This window comes from Bufo bufo, chromosome 5, assembly GCF_905171765.1.
Source record: "Bufo bufo chromosome 5, aBufBuf1.1, whole genome shotgun sequence".
Classification (NCBI taxonomy): Eukaryota; Metazoa; Chordata; class Amphibia; order Anura; family Bufonidae; genus Bufo; species Bufo bufo.
Genome location: NC_053393.1, coordinates 144105005 through 144121595, shown reverse-complemented (window position 1 = coordinate 144121595; position 16591 = coordinate 144105005). Strand labels below are relative to the sequence as shown.

The 16591-nt window shown below is 42.8% G+C and overlaps 1 protein-coding gene across 3 annotated transcripts in view; it reads right to left on the bottom strand.

The window, feature by feature from the left end:
• Nucleotides 1-16591, bottom strand: part of CCDC178 (coiled-coil domain containing 178) — a 461614-nt gene that overhangs the window by 64058 nt on the left and 380965 nt on the right. For 2 of the 3 annotated variants that reach the window (XM_040433387.1, XM_040433386.1), the window contains exon 18: nt 5190-5324. The exons of the other annotated variant lie outside the window; for it this stretch is intronic. In XM_040433387.1, coding sequence (XP_040289321.1) covers nt 5190-5324 — 135 coding nt within the window. The remainder of the gene's footprint in view (nt 1-5189; nt 5325-16591) is intronic. 3 annotated transcript variants of the gene reach the window in all.

Sequence of the window (16591 nt, the reverse complement as noted above, 5' to 3'; positions counted from 1 at the left end):
TATAGTCTGAAAAATACGGTAAATAGTCGTGGCTCATTACATGGTAGACCAGATAACATTAACACTTCTTTTTGCATTTATATTTGTATCTAAACACCAGATTGTAACCAAAACTAGGAGGAACTCCCCACTGGGTCTCACTATCTGAATTCCCAATGAACCTATTAAATAAGATTTTTTGCAGTGTGGACGAATACTTACAAATGCACTTACCTGGACATTACATTATCCTGCACTCAGCTCAGCTCATATTCAATTCATTTGTTTCCTGCTTAGATCTAGTAAAACTGTTTCAAGCATATTTAGTATCATACTATGTTGCCTTTTAAAGGATAGTGTAAAATAAGGACAGGTTTGCGCTACAATTAGCCCATACTGCACGGTTTGGCTATTAGAGCCTAACAATGATTAGAGCCTAACAAACCAATATTTTTTGTGTCATTTGGGCTAATAGTAAAGTGGACCTGTCCCCATATTATGCTGTCTTTAGTATGAGGACAAATCAACTTTAAATAACCAAAATGACCAAGAATGACAACTGGCAGAGCCATGTGATTCTAATAGAGCTGAGCTGCAATACCAGACACAATCCATTGACAGGTGTGATGCTGTTTTTGGAAGAAATTAGACATGTTTTTACTAATCCCAAAGGCCATAGACTCAAAGATTTAGCTGCAAGAGATAATTGTTCTGATGCTGTATTCTGATTGTGAATTCCGATTGTGTATGGGTTCATTACTATAAGGGTACATGCACATGTTGCATATGAGGTGAGGATTTCTGTGCTGCAAATCTGTCATGTACACATTGTGGAATATTTCCTTGCATAAACTGACCTGTAGTGTGAAAAAGAAACACAGCATGTCAGTGCTGTGGATCTATTGGCTTCAATGGGAAGGCAATTTTGCGCATGAAATCTGCATGATGAGTTTTGGATGCAAATTTTGATGTGAATTTTTAAGCATATCTGCATCAAAATATGCAAATTTTAAAAAACGCTTGAAAATCACTATATTCAAGTCCCCTGGCTCCTTTGCCTGGTCTGGTGCCGGTATCTGTACCACCTGGCCTCCGCACAGTTGGGTGCATACTTGCTGCTGCAGATTTCCCTGCGAATCCTTGCATGAATTGCTACGGACATATTTTTTTTTTGCAGCAATTCTACTATGTGGGCATATAGCTTAATATTTATCTGTAAAGCACAACCTTACACAGAGGTTGCAGCATTCCATAAGGTCTTCAAAGCCTCCAGAGATGCCGATCATGTTCCACCGCAGAGCTTATGGTGTGGCTGCTTTATACTGTACATCTTTCCCCATTATTTTTTGTTGTAATTAACAAACCTTAGTTTAACCGGTGATAGTCCTGGTCTTAGTTCATTCCGCTCTCTGTCCTTATGCCATCTCATTTTGCTTCCTCACTTTTTCCTTCCGATTAGTCAAGATATGATTTCTAATTTGCCACATACTGTATGTACTGTACTTACAGTATGTTTCACAGGACTTTACAGGTTCTGGTAAAATGCCTACGTTAACAGCAAATAGACCTATTGGTCAATTATTAGTTGTACTGGTTTGCAAGACATACGGCACAGACATGACTGTACCAGTGTAGGTTGCATTATTTCCATGGTTCACTGCTTGTATCTTAGGAATGCCGATTATGTCATGACCATTTCTTGCGGACAGGTTTTTAATGTTCTAGCAATGTACCATGTACAGTATTTATATCTTATTATTGCTTCATTGGGAACGTTTGTTCTATGTTTCCATGTTACAAAGTATACTGTGTCAAAAAGAACTTAATACAAAATTCAACTAAAAAAGATACATCTGCTAAACAGAATGATGTGAACACACTCTATAGGTAAACTGCTCTCATGAATTTGGGCTTCGTCTATGGTACTATAATTGGGAAAACTACTAGAATTCAGGTATGGTAATTAATCTCAGGCGATATCAATGCATTCAGCAGTAATATAACATTTAATAGTTATATTCACGTCCCACAATCTTTCTCACGAAAGACACCAGTGTGATTCAGGCGACTTTTAGACTACCCACCTCCCTATGGTAGTATCAGTCAAAGGTCACTGTACAGTTTAATTCCACTATAAAATCTACCTTTCCCCAATGATTAAAACCTCTAGTCACATTAGCAACTTTATTTCTTCTGCTTATCTTCATCTATTCCGTAGTTCAAGCATGCATGCTCCTAACTAAGGAGCAAGAACCCCAAACAGTTGTCTTCAGATGGGTGTCTCTGGTTTGGCTGGTATGAGTTAATTTGCATACTTTTTTCCCATGGAGTATTGCTTGAAACACAAGTCTCTATACATTGCTGTGTCTCTTTAATGTGAAAAAGCACGGTTTCCCTGAGTCAAGCTCAGAACTGAGAGTCATCTTCCATATCTCCTTCTGATCTCATGGGTGCTGCCTCCTTGCCCTGTTCTCTCTCAGGTCCCTATGTGATTTATTATCTATGGCAATAACAGAGTATTTGATAAGAATCACTATCAAAGTTTTCTCATTACAGAGCTTTTCTTCCCTCATATGAAACAATGGAGGCTGAAATATAAGTATATATTTAAACTTTTTAGTCTCCATTGGAGAGGCGTTGCTAGCTTAAAAAATTCGGGGCCTAGGCCCCTGATGTTTTGTCCCAGGCCCCGAATGTCCTGCCTGACAGCTAGATACAACGGTATTGCCATCTTCAGGACGGCAATACAATTGAATCTAATGCACTGGAAGAGCTGAAGGACCTGTGATGACATCACAGGTCACGTGACCAGTAAAACAGGCAGTGGTTAAGAATCCCTGATTTATAGCAATTTCTGATGAATTAATTTGTAACAAACCGAATTCCTTGGCTAACTTTAAGGAAGTTGCTAAATTGAATTAATGAAAACTTTGCTCATCTCTAGTAGTGAGAACAGTTCAGTACCATGACAGGAATTTTATCATGGCCTTGCTGACAGAACTCAAAAAGTCACAAAAGCTCACCAAAGCATTATAGTTAGCAGCACCAAAATTACAGGAGAACATCAGCAGAAGGGGACATCACATAGGGTAATGTCTACAATCATGTTACATGCTGCTTTGTCCTTAACCTTAGGTGCAAGTATTTTAAGAATATAGGGGGTCATTTATTAAGACTGGCATTTTAGACGCTGGTCTTAATCTCTTTAGCTGGTGGTGGATCCGACAAAGTTATGTAGAGGCGTCGGTCTAAATATAAGACAGCTTCCTTGCTGGTTTAAATGTAGACCATTTTCTACGCCTAAAACAGGCGGGAGGTGCCATATTCAATTTTGCGATATTTCGCGAATATTCGATTGAATATTCGTCTTATATTCGTCGAAATCGAATATTCGTCATTATTCTATTTTTCGCGAATAATATGCAATTTAATTATTCGTGTATTGCGATTTTCTTTTAACTGTATAAGGCAACTTTTCTATTGGTTGGCTATTTAGAATATTTGCATTTTTTTTCCAATCTGTACAGTCGTTCGCATACTCCTCCCCGACAAGCGTCCCCGTCACTATGGGAACGCCTGTGGGTTAGAATACACCATCGGATCTGAGTTTTCATGATCTCAGGGAAAACTCAGATCTGATTGTATTTTCTAACCCACAGGCGTTCCCATGGTGACGGGGACGCTTGTCGGGGAGGAGTATGCGAACGACTGTACAGATTGGAAAAAAAAAGACGAATATCCTAAATAACGAATATATTCCCTATATTGCTATATATTAGTTTTTTTGAATATTGGTCATTTTATTTTAAATATGAAAATATGATTCCTTCCTGCTTAAGTTGCTTGTGGGCCAGTGACTCATTGACCCACAAGAAAGAAGCAGGGAGGAATCATGTTTTCAGATGTAAAAAAATGACAAATATTAGATATAGCGAATATATAGCACTATATTTGTAATATTCGCGAATTTGCGAAGTTGCGATATTCGCAATTAATTTTCACTATTCGAATATTCGTGTACAACACTAATGACGAATGAGACGGGCCTGCCGGCCTGTCCCCTGCCACGCCCACTTTTTTAGGCCTCATGCACATGACCGTTGTGTGCATCCGCGTCCGTTCCGTCATTTTTCACAGTTTAGCGGAGGTTCCATTCATTTCTATGGAAAAAAACTGAAAGTCCTCCGTTTTTTCTCCGCGTCCGTGATTCCAGTCCGTCAAAAAAATATAACCTGTCCTATTCTTGTCAGTGGAAAACGGAGGACTGATCCATTCAAGTCAATGGGTCCGTCAAAAAAAACTGATGCACAACTGGTATGTCATCCGTGTCCGCGTCCTTTTTTTTCTAAAAGACCTTGGTGCAATAAAATTACACTTTTCATTAACCTTCCTTTTTTTTCCCCGTCAGACAAAAAAAAATGGAAGACACAAGGAAACACAACTGAAGCAAAATCGGACACGGACCACTGAAGCCAAATCACTGACAGTGAAAAAACACTGTCGTGTGCATGAGGCCTTAGACCTGGAGTAAGTGGGGAAAAGTCGCTGACTGCGGCGTAAATTCTCATCAGTACCACGATGAGAATTCTGTCATTGCCTTCATGCCAGAACTCAGCAAGCATCATTTTCACAAAAATGTTGCCGTTTTTTACACTGCTTACTCATCCCCAAAAAGTGGTCTGGCCTTAGATGGAAGGGGTATAGCCTCTCACGGCCTGACAGACTTACTATAATTTATACCAGGAGCTAGCATACATTATATTTCAAATCGATGCTAGCTCATAACTGTGTAGATGTGCTTTTCTGGTGCATGGAATGGCCGATGCAACAAATATATTAAGAGGCCGTGTCATGTCCCATCTTACGTCAGCGCACTTTGGACTATGACTGGCATATAAAATGCCGGTCTTATTAAATTACCTCACTGACTTTAGTATTGTTGAATCCGCTGTTGTAGAATGATGTGTGTATGTATGTATGCATATGTATGTATACATACTCAGTATGTGTCTATGTAGCTGAAGCCGGGGAACATCACAAAATCTATGCATGCTATCGAATTCATCCTGCATACCATTCCAGTTTATTAAAGAGGTTAAAAATTTATAAAATCCTGATGGGATATGGTTTAAATGCTCCATCACACTACCCATCATTTGCTTTTCAATCTAGATCGGAATGATCTTTCTTACTACTTTGCAATCACCTACCTGCACAGCTAATATTTTCTGAGCATTCTCTTGAGATGCTGCCTGGAATCTGGCCAGCCCAGCCTGGTTATAGAGGCCTCGTTGTTTGAAGAACTCCACCAAAGCCCGATGCATCCTTCTCTGCAACACCGAGATCTACAAAAAAAAAAAGAGAGAGAAAGAAGAGGAGGGGGTGAACAAAAAAAAAAAAACACAAGCCGGAGCAGGGGAGGAAATTAATGGTAGTGTTCAAGAAGAATGATGGAGGGAAATATAGAAAGCAGTCAATAGCCCATTCTGCACTGTACAGACCTGACAGGAATTTCACAGTCTCTTGATTTTTCAGCCCACTCATGTGCATTCATCAGAAACCAGTCACATCTGGCTGCCAGGATGGGGGGTTAATTTTCTCTAAATGCCTCAGCAGTTTTGTTCTAGCTGAAGCAAACTCTGTGACTGCAAAGCTGATGAGTAAAATATTTCTACTTCACCCAGTTTAACTCAAAACCGATAGCTTTAGGACATATTGAACCTTTTTGTTTGGGCTTTTATTTGATAGAAGGAATCCTCCGAGGCCTTCAGAGCCCCGCGTCAGGTCAGCAAAACATTTAAAATGCAAGGTTAGGACTTTGATGGACATCATGTTTTTCCTTCTTTTCCTTGTACAGCTTATCATAGCCTGGCAATGTGCGCTCCAGAGCATGACAAAACTAAAGAGAATTAACTCAGCCATCAAACGCTGAGGGAGAACAATAACAGGATAGAAAATTCCACGCTGAACTCCCTATTAATCTGACTCGCTATGAACATGTGACATGTCAACATGCACCTGAACTGGACTGAAAGTCGATTTTGAAAAGTGACGCAAGGCGTCATATAAAATGTTTCACATCCTAAGAATCACATAGCAGCACATTGCCTAGAATACAATAAACTGTTATAGCAAATCTAACTGGAAGGATGGGAAATACATAGATGTATCCAGATCAAAACGTCAAAACTGCTAAAATAAAGCAGCACAAAACAGTTAATGCTCCATAAACGCTCAGAAGGAACAAGCAGAACTCATCATTTAGTTTGTAAATTAAGAATGGGTCTTGCAGCGCTGGGGTCCTGGGTTCGAATCCCACCAAGGACCACATCTGCATGAAGTTTGTATGTTCTCCCAGTGTTTGTGTGGGTTTCCTCCGGGTACTCCGGTTTCCTCCCACACTCCAAAGACATACTGATAGGGACCTTAGATTGTGAGCCCCATTGGGGACAGTTGGATGCTAATATCTGTAAAGCACTGCGGAATATAGTAGCGCTATATAAGTGCATGAAAAATAGTAATAAAAAGACACATGTATTATAAATGGCGCATGTTATAATAGTGGTGGGCCTCTGTTACTCCTCTGGCTATAGCGACATTGGGGAAAATGTATCAAGACAGGTGTTTTCTAAACCAATCTTGATATCCCCTGTGCTGCTAGAGGATGCGCCTAATTTATTGTGAGGTGCAGGCCTTATCATCAATGAGGCGCATCCTCCGACAGTCCATGTACCTAATAGGAAATCTACGGCGTCGATTTCTGTCTTCATTTAGAGCAGAAAACTGACATAAATGAAGATAAAAGATCAAGGCTCGCTGGCCCTGGCCCCTCCCTTACCATGCCCCCTTCATGGAAAGTCACAATCACAGTATTTGTGACTCTTTTACACCATAAAAATGGCGTACAGTGATAATAACTCTCCCCCATTGTGTACTCTGGGTGGAGCTTTATTTTATTGAGAAAAACGTCACAACAAATTTATCAAAATGTAATTCTACATAAAATGAAACAATTTAAAAGAACTAATAGCATTGGTTGACTGACTAACAAAGATCATGCACCTAAACATGCCAATATACAAAAATCTGCTTATGCCATATTTTATAATATTATTAGTAAAGATGAACAAAGTTTTCAAAAATTCGATTCGGTCGCTTTGCCAAATTTTAAAAAAAACTGTGTTTTGATCCGGATTCATTCGTCACAAAGCGTGTTAAATTAGGTCTATCCCAGACTGCAGTTAAACTTTAGGGAGAATGTATCCTGGAGTACATCACTATGCAGTGCAGCAACATGCATAGCTAGTCCTTTCTAGTAGTAAAACAGTTACTGTGTGTCAGAATGACAGGCAGGTCACATATATGGCCCTGCACATCATTGTGCAGGCCACCAACATTCCTACATAACCCCTAGCTAAACAAGAAAAAAAAGCATACAGCAGCCTTCAGTAAAGCAAAAAAAACAAAAAAAAAAAACGCTGTGCGCCCCAGTGGATGTCCCAATGACATGGAATAAATTAAGGACATGGAGGCAGCTCCAATAAAGTAGTGGAGAAAAAAAAAAAGGTTATTTTAATCCATGTTATGGTAGTGCAAACAAATTTGTTTGAATCCCTTCTGTTAGATGTACAATGATTATGCATCACTATTAGGCCTCTTGCACACGACCGCATGTATTTTGCGATCCGTAAAAAACGGATCCACAAAAAATACGGATGACATCCGTGTGTACTTTGAGGAACGGAACAGCTGGCCCCTAATAGAACAGTACTATACTTGTCCATAATGCGGACAATAATAAAACATGTTCTATTTTTGTGCGGAACGGTAATATGGAAATACGGAAACTGAATGCACACGAAGTACCTTCCGTTTTTTTTGCGGACCTATTGAAATGAATTGTTCCATATATACGGTCTGCAAAAAAAACGGAAAGGAAACGGAATGAAAATACGTTTGTGTGCAAGAGGCCTTGGTCTTACTTCACACTTCACTTAGGCCTCTTTCACACGACCGTTGTGTGCACCCGTGGCCGTTGTGCCGTTTTCCGTTTTTTTTCGCGGACCCCATGACTTTCAATGGGTCCGTGGAAAAAACGGAAAATGCACCGTTTTGCAGCTGCATCCGAGATCAGTGTTTCCTGGCCGTGAAAAAAATATGACCTGTCCTATTTTTTTCACGGCCAATGGTTCACGGACCCATTCAAGTCAATGGGTCCGTGAAAGAACACGGATGCACACAAGATTGGCATCCGTGTCCGTGATCCGTGGGCGTAGGTTACTTTTTATACAGACGGATCCGAAGATCCGTCTGCATAAAAGCTTTTTCATAGCTGAGTTTTCACTTCGTGAAAACTCAGAACCGACAGTATATTCTAACACAGAAGCGTTCCCATGGTGATGGGGACGCTTCTAGTTAGAATACACTACAAACTGTGTACAAGACTGCCCCCTGCTGCCTGGCAGCACCCGATCTCTTACAGGGGGCCGTGATCAGCACAATTAACCCCTTCAGGTGCGGCACCTGAATGGGTTAATTGTACTATCATATCCCCCTGTAAGAGATCAGGGCTGCCAGGCAGCAGGGGGCAGACCCTCCCCCCCACCCCAGTTTGAATATCATTGGTGGCCAGTGCGCCCCCCCCCTCTATTGTAATAATAGGTTGGTGGCCAGTGCGCCCCCCTCCCTCTATTGTAATTATTCGTTGGTGGCACAGTGTGCGCCCCCCCCCCCCTCCCTCCCTCTATTGTAATAATTCGTTGGTGGCACAGTGTGCGCCCCCCATCGGCCCCCCCTCCCTCTATAGCATTAACAACATTGTTGGCCAGTGTGCGGCCTCCCATCTCCGCCCCCCCCCCCCCATCATTGGTGGCAGCGGAGTTCCGATCGGAGTCCCAGTTTAATCGCTGGGGCTCCGATCGGTAACCATGGCAACCAGGACGCTACTACAGTCCTGGTTGCCATGGTTACTTAGCAATAGTACAATAGTAGAAGATTCATACTTACCTGCTGCTGGCTGCTGCTGCGATGTTCGTGTCCGGCCGGGAGCTCCACCTACTGGTAAGTGACAGGGTCTGTGCGGCGCATTGCTAAATGAACTGTCACTTACCAGTAGGAGGAGCTCCCGCCCGGACACGAACATCGCAGCTCCCAGGTAAGTATGAATCTTTTACTATTGTACTATTGCTAGTAACCCGCTGCCACCAATGATTGGGGGGGGGGGGGGGGAGATGGGAGGCCGCACACTGGCCACCAATGTTGTTAATGCTATAGAGGGAGGGGGGGCCGATGGGGGGCGCACACTGTGCCACCAACGATTTATTACAATAGAGGGAGGAAGGGGGAGGGGGGGCGCACACTGTGCCACCAACGATTTATTACAATAGAGGCAGGAAGGGGGGGGGGGCGCACACTGTGCCACCAACGATTTATTACAATAGAGGGAGGAAGGGGGGGGGCGCACACTGTGCCACCAACGATTTATTACAATAGAGGGAGGAAGGGGGGGGGGCGCACACTGTGCCACCAACGATTTATTACAATAGAGGGAGGAAGGGGGGGGGGGGCGCACACTGTGCCACCAACGAATTATTACAATAGAGGGAGGAAGGGGAGGGGCCGCACTGGCCACCAATGATATTCAAACTGGGGAGGGGGGGGGGTCTGCCCCCTGCTGCCTGGCAGCCCTGATCTCTTACAGGGGGATATGATAGTACAATTAACCCCTTCAGGTGCGGCACCTGAGGGGTTAATTGTGCTGATCATGGCCCCCTGTAAGAGATCGGATACTGCTAGGCAGCAGGGGGCAGTCATGTACACAGTTTGTAGTATATTCTAACTAGAAGCGTCCCCATCACCATGGGAACGCCTCTGTGTTAGAATATACTGTCGGAAATGAGGTTTCACGATCTAACTCATATCCGACAGTATATTCTAACATAGAGGCGTTCCCATGGTGATGGGGACGCTTCAAGTTAAAATATACCATCGGATTGGAGAAAACTCTGATCCGATGGTATAAAAGGGACTCCAGACTTTACATTGAAAGTCAATGGGGACGGATCCGTTTGAAATGGCACCATATTGTGTCAACGTCAAACGGATCCGTCCCCATTGACTTGCATTGTAATGCAGGACGGATCCGTTTGGCTCCGCACGGCCAGGCGGACACCAAAACGACTTTTTTTTCATGTCCGAGGATCCTCCAAAAATCAAGGAAGACCCACGGACGAAAAAACGGTCACGGATCACGGAAAAACGGGACCCCGTTTTGCGGACCGTGAAAATATACTGTCGTGTGCAATAAGCCTTAATTTGGTCAGTAATTGTCAGTCCAAGCAAGCGCGGGTCAAACCCATAGAACAATTGCAGATCTATTCATGATACCTAATCCGAGAGTAGGCTTGGATCCTGAATTTCCCTCACAATAAGGGTTAATGCACACGACTGTATGTATTTTGCAGTCCGCAAAAAACAGATCTGCAAAAAAATACGGATGACGTCCGTTCCGTATTTTGCGGAATGGAACAGCTGGCCCCTAATAGAACAGTACTATCCTTGTCCGTAATGCGGACAATAATAGGACATGTTCTATTTTTTTGCGGAACGGAAATATGGACATACAGAAACGGAATGCACACGGAGTGACTTCCGTTTTGTGTACACTGCTTGTTACCATATCTATCTTGTGAGTATAATAAAACCTTGTAGTTGGAACTTTTGTGATTGTACTTCACTATTGGCGGCACCTTGATTTCTCATAAGGTTCCCCAGAGGAAAGGTGAATCCAAGTGAACTGACCGCTTACCCATGTTCATGAAATTCCTGTGAGATCTGGGAGGGAGGATTTTTCAGCTTTGTCCTGGAGCAGCGCGGTCCATTTAAAGAAAACGCGTCTATAGATGTGAACATTACCCACTTCACTATTGGAACTCGCGACGCACCAAAAGAAAGGCAACGTACTGAAGGCTGTTTTATATATTTTATTTGCATTGCTAGTTGCACGCCTAAAGGAGGATGCAGCGGACCTCTTTTCCAAGTCTGTGCTGGCCTGTAGCTGCTAACTGTCCTCACTAAGCTCGTCGCATATATTAGACCGGCTGTTGAGACTAAGTCTGATGCACTGACAGTCTATGTATAACAGAACAGATTAAGAATGAATGGCACAGCAGAGGAACAAGATGCACAGGGCAATTAAACTGAGCCTGCACTGTCCCTACAGTCTCCCTGTGCTCTCCCTAGAGTGTCTGAAAAGTCTCCCTACATGCTCTACACTGCCCCTGCACTCTCCTATCCAATATTCTACAATTAAAAGATTGCTAAAACACTGTCCCTAGCACTTGTCACATCTCTCCCTATCCTAGGCTCATAGTAAAATGGTGGAAACCTGGGAGGGCTTGCGCTTTTTAAAGGGCTGTGACATCACAGAAGATGGCTATCTGCTGATTGGCTGGCTGCACGGCATTATGAGTCATAGGAAAAAATTGATTTGTTACAATGAAGTGAGAGGAAATTCAAATTTGTGGCAAATCAAAGTTTTCCTGAAATTCTGATCTAATTCAATTATTTTCACTTCAATTCGCTCAACACTAATGATAAGATTACATGCTGCACTTTTAACAATATTTACTTTGTACAGTACAGTACTACTGTACAGTATGTGGAACATCCAACCACAGTTTTCGGAAGGTACCGTGAAGAGTATCTGTCACCTCTCCTGTCTTAGTAACTACTTGCTTTCCCATGTAATAACAATTCTGGGGCATCTATTCTTAAGACTATATGTTGTGCCATTTATTATTCCTGCTAAAAGTTATGTATTAATTGCCAGCAGTTCCAGTGCAATGGTGGTCCAATTGGGTGTTACCAGTTGTGGGTGTGTCTATGCACAGTCTGATATTATCCAATCAGTGCTGCCAGTGTCTGACTGCGCAGGGCACACACCCAACTGGCAACATCCATCTGAACCTTCATTGTAAACTGCTAGCAATTTATTCAGAACTTTTAGCAGGAATAATAAAAGAATGGAACAACATAGTCATAAGAATAGATGCTCCAGAATTGCTATTACATGGGGATGCTAGTAGTTACCAATACAGACATGTCAGGAGAAGTGACAAGTTCTCTTTAATGTTGCATCTCACAACATGGATAGACTCTGTGCATACTTTTCCATCTGACTTTCCAGTATTTTTATAGCAAAAAGAGTCTGAAGAACTTTCTTCACTTTAACTATATTGGATCCTAACAGAACTCTTTCAGACCCCAACAACGTCAATGGGACCTGTCATTAGCAGTTTGGATCCATTGGAAAAATAGAAAAAAAGTCACTGCGGTCATAAGTGTTATAGACACAGCCTAAAGCTGGCCATACATTAGATCAGCCAAACCCATAGACCAGCTGACCATCTAATGCTTATTAGGCTTTGGAATTCTCCCCTGATGCAAATGTTGGGAGAAATAAGGATCAAGTAGTTGGATTTCAAATGCACAATTCTTTTTTCCAGGGAAGATTAGGCACTGCGAGAGGTGTCTGGTAGCAGCTTTCTTCCCTATCTCCTTTCAGGACACAAGCATGCTCAACCAAGCTCAGTGTGCATGTGTATGGTTTTTGCATCACTTTTATTGTTTTAACAAGTTTTCTATGCATTTTAAGCCTCATCTGACAAGGGGCATGGCTTCACGAGAAAGTGGTGTTGATTAATGGGAAATGGGATAAATCTTGCATGGGATTTACGATACTCCAAATTTACAAAGGCCCATGCACCATAAAAGTAAATTTGTCTAATATTAAGACTGATTTGTATTCTTAGACAGTGTAAAATCTGCCCCGGTGTGTTCCCAACGCTTATCAGGCAACATCTCTGAAAACATTCGGACACAGAAGTTCCATAAATGTGTAGGAAGTGTGGGGATTTGCTTTGGTAGGCAGATTAGCGGACACAGTACAGAGGCAAAGACAAAGTCTTTGACTTAAACAGTGCAGAGTTTATTCACACATAAACAAAAATGACAGTTCGTCGTCTTGGTGTTCATTCACACCATGGCAAGTCCACAGAACAAAAAGCATTCACCTTGTCAGCGGTTTTGACAGTAGCAGTCCCCAACAGGCTTTAGGGCCTGCTTCCCAGCAATGCGGCTCTCAGCCCTTTAGTACTGCACACATCATGCAGATCACAAACCACAGAGACTCCACAGATTTACTGTGAAATGGAGGAAAATCCACACAAAGCTGGGACTGCTGGTTGGGTGTTATATCCCTAACCAAAACCCGGCCTGGAACGTGGGGAACAGCCACCCACCCTCCCAGTAAGAGCCGGCCCGGATGGGCTTTACAGCCACACTAAATAACCAATAGTGTCAGTCAGCACTAGCTGCCGCTGACACTTAAAAAATTACCGGCTCTTACCTCACCGAGGCCAGGAACCTCGGTGACACATATCTTCCGTCAATGATGGCCCCTTGTGCTTTCCTACAGAAGGTGTAAGTATTATCTAATATATAAAGCTGAGTGTATGTGTATATGTATGTCCGCTAAAGGAATCCGCACCGTCGCTTTTATAATCACAAAATTTGGCACACAGGTACATCAGGCTTCTGGGAAGGTTTTAGACTGGGTCTCAGCTCTCTAGGAAGTACTGTTCCTGAGATATTCCCAAAAAATGCATTACCCAATAGAAGCCTGGTCACATGACCCTTATCAGCCAATAGAAGCTCGCAGGCCCTTAGTCTCCACACAGTTTTAAACCAGGTTTCCATCAACCCAGCCATTTTTCTTCACTGCTGTAGGTCAGCTTTAAAGGGTCAGGGTGCTGTGGATGACACTGTTAAGGAAGCGGACTGCTGTGGAGGTCACAGTTAAGGGGGCAGGTATGAATGACCACCCTTAAAAGACGGACTTAGAAACCCTGCCCCCAGGTGCCGCTAAGCCACGTCTATGACACGGTTAGGTCATGCCCCCTCTCATTCCGCAGCCGACGGGGATTGAAAAAAATGCAAGTAAAAATAAACTTCTGTCAGCTGCAGGGGTGAGAGGGAAGGTGACTTTCTCCCTGCAGCTTACGCTCAGACAGCACAATGTTGCTGTCTGAGAGTGAGCTGTTCAAAAGGACATAACTGTGTCTTTCCAGGCCCCGGCGCCGGACAGAGGACATGGAGTCTGAAAACCGGACTGTCCTGCCTTAAACCGGACCTCTGGCCACCCTAGGGGTAGGCTGACATCAGTGTTAAGGGGCAAATTGCTGTAGAGGCCACTGTTAAGGGGGCAGGGTATTGTGGAAATCACTGTTAAGGATATGGGGTACTGTGGAGGTCACTAATAAAGGGACGGGCTGCTGTGGAGGTCACTGTTAAGGGGGTGGGATGCTGTGGAGGTCACTGTTAAGGGGGCAGGATGCTGTGGAGGCACAGTAAAGGGGACGGTGTGCTATGGAGGTCAGTGTTAAGGGGCGGGGTGCTATATAGGTCACTGTTAAGGGGCGGTGTGTTGTGGAGGTCACATTTTAAGGGAACAGAGCTCTGTGGAGGTCGATGTTATTGTTAAGGGGGAAGGCCACTGTGGAGGTCACTGTTAAAGGGGCGGGGTACTGTAGATGTCACTGTTCTAGTGGATACTGTTAATATCTTTTAAAGCACACACAAACATTAAATGAAATAGATTAAATATACCCGTGCGAAGCCGGGTCCTTCTGCTAGTATAGTATAATGATAACACTATACTACTGTATATACAGTCAGGTCCATAAATATTGGGACATCGACACAATTCTAAAATTTTTGGCTCTATACACCACCACAATTGATTTGAAATGAAACGAACAAGATGTGCTTTAACGGCAGACTGTCAGATTTAATTTGAGGGTATTTCCATCCAAATCAGGTGAACGGTGTAGGAATTACAACAGTTTGCATATGTGCCTCCCACTTTTTAAGGAACCAAAAGTAATGGGACAATTGGCTTCTCAGCTGTTCCATGGCCAGGTGTGTGTTATTCCCTCATTATCCCAATTACAATGAGCAGATAAAAGGTCCAGAGTTCATTTCAAGTCGGCTATTTGCATTTGGAATCTGTTGCTGTCAACTCTCAAGATGAGATCCAAAGAGCTGTCACTATCAGTGAAGCAAGCCATCATTAGGCTGAAAAAACAAAACAAACCCATCAGAGAGATAGCAAAAACATTAGGCGTGGCCTAAACAACTGTTTGGAACATTCTTAAAAAGAAGGAACGCACCGATGAGCTCAGCAACACCAAAAGACCCGGAAGACCACAGAAAACAACTGTGATGGATGACCGAAGAATTCTTTCCCTGGTGAAGAAAACACTATTCACAACCGATGGCGAGATCAAGAACACTCTCCAGGAGGTAGGTGTATGTGTGTCAAAGTCAACAATCAAGAGAAGACTTCACCACAGTGAATACAGAGGGTTCACCACAAGATGTAAACCATTGGTGAGCCTCAAAAACAGGAAGGCCAGATTAGAGTTTGCCAAACGACATCTAAAAAAGCCTTCACACTTCTGGAACAACATCCTATGGACAGATGAGACCAAGATCAACTTGTACCAGAGTGATGGGAAGAGTATGGAGAAGGAAAGGAACTGCTCATGATCCTAAGCATACCACCTCATCAGTGAATTATGGTGGTGGTAGTGTCATGGTGTGGGCATGTATGGCTGCCAATGGAACTGGTTCTCTTGTATTTATTGATGATGTGACTGCTGACAAAAGCAGCAGGATGAATTCTGAAGTGTTTCGGGCAATATTATCTGCTCATATTCAGCCAAATGCTTCAGAACTTATTGGACGGCGCTTCACAGTGAAGATGGACAATGACCCAAAGCATACTGCAAAAGCAACCAAATAATTTTTTAAGGGAAAGAAGTGGAATGTTATGCAATGGCCATGTCAATCACCTGACCTGAATCCGATTGAGCATGCATTTCACTTGCTGAAGACAAAACTGAAGGGAAAATGCCTCAAGAACAAGCAGGAACTGAAGACAGTTGCAGTAGAGGCCTGGCAGAGCATCACAAGGGATGAAACCCAGCGTCTGGTGATGTCTATGCGTTCCAGACTTCAGGCTGTAATTGACTGCAAAGGATTTGCAACCAAGTATTAAAAAGTGAAAGTTTGATTTATGATTATTATTCTGTCCCATTACTTTTGGTTCCTTAAAAAGTGGGAGGCACATATGCAAACTGTTGTAATTCCTACACCGTTCACCTGATTTGGATGTAAATACCCTCAAATTAAAGCTGACAGTCTGCAGTTAAAGCACATTTTGTTTGTTTAATTTCAAATCCATTGTGGTGGTGTATGGAGCCAAAAATGTTAGAATTGTGTCGATGTCCCAATATTTATGGACCTGACTGTACATCATTACTGATGTGGCTATTATGATACTAAACAAAATGTATGCTGGAATTGACTGATAATCCCATGTTTCTTGAATTCTATACAACTTAATTTACATAGGCTAGATAATATATGTAATGGCTTACAAAAGAAGAAAATCCAGCACAGGAAAATGAAATTCCAGCAGTCTTTATTCCAGCATAGAAACAAGAATACAAAGCAGTGGCACTTCAACTCCCGACACCTCCCATCAGAT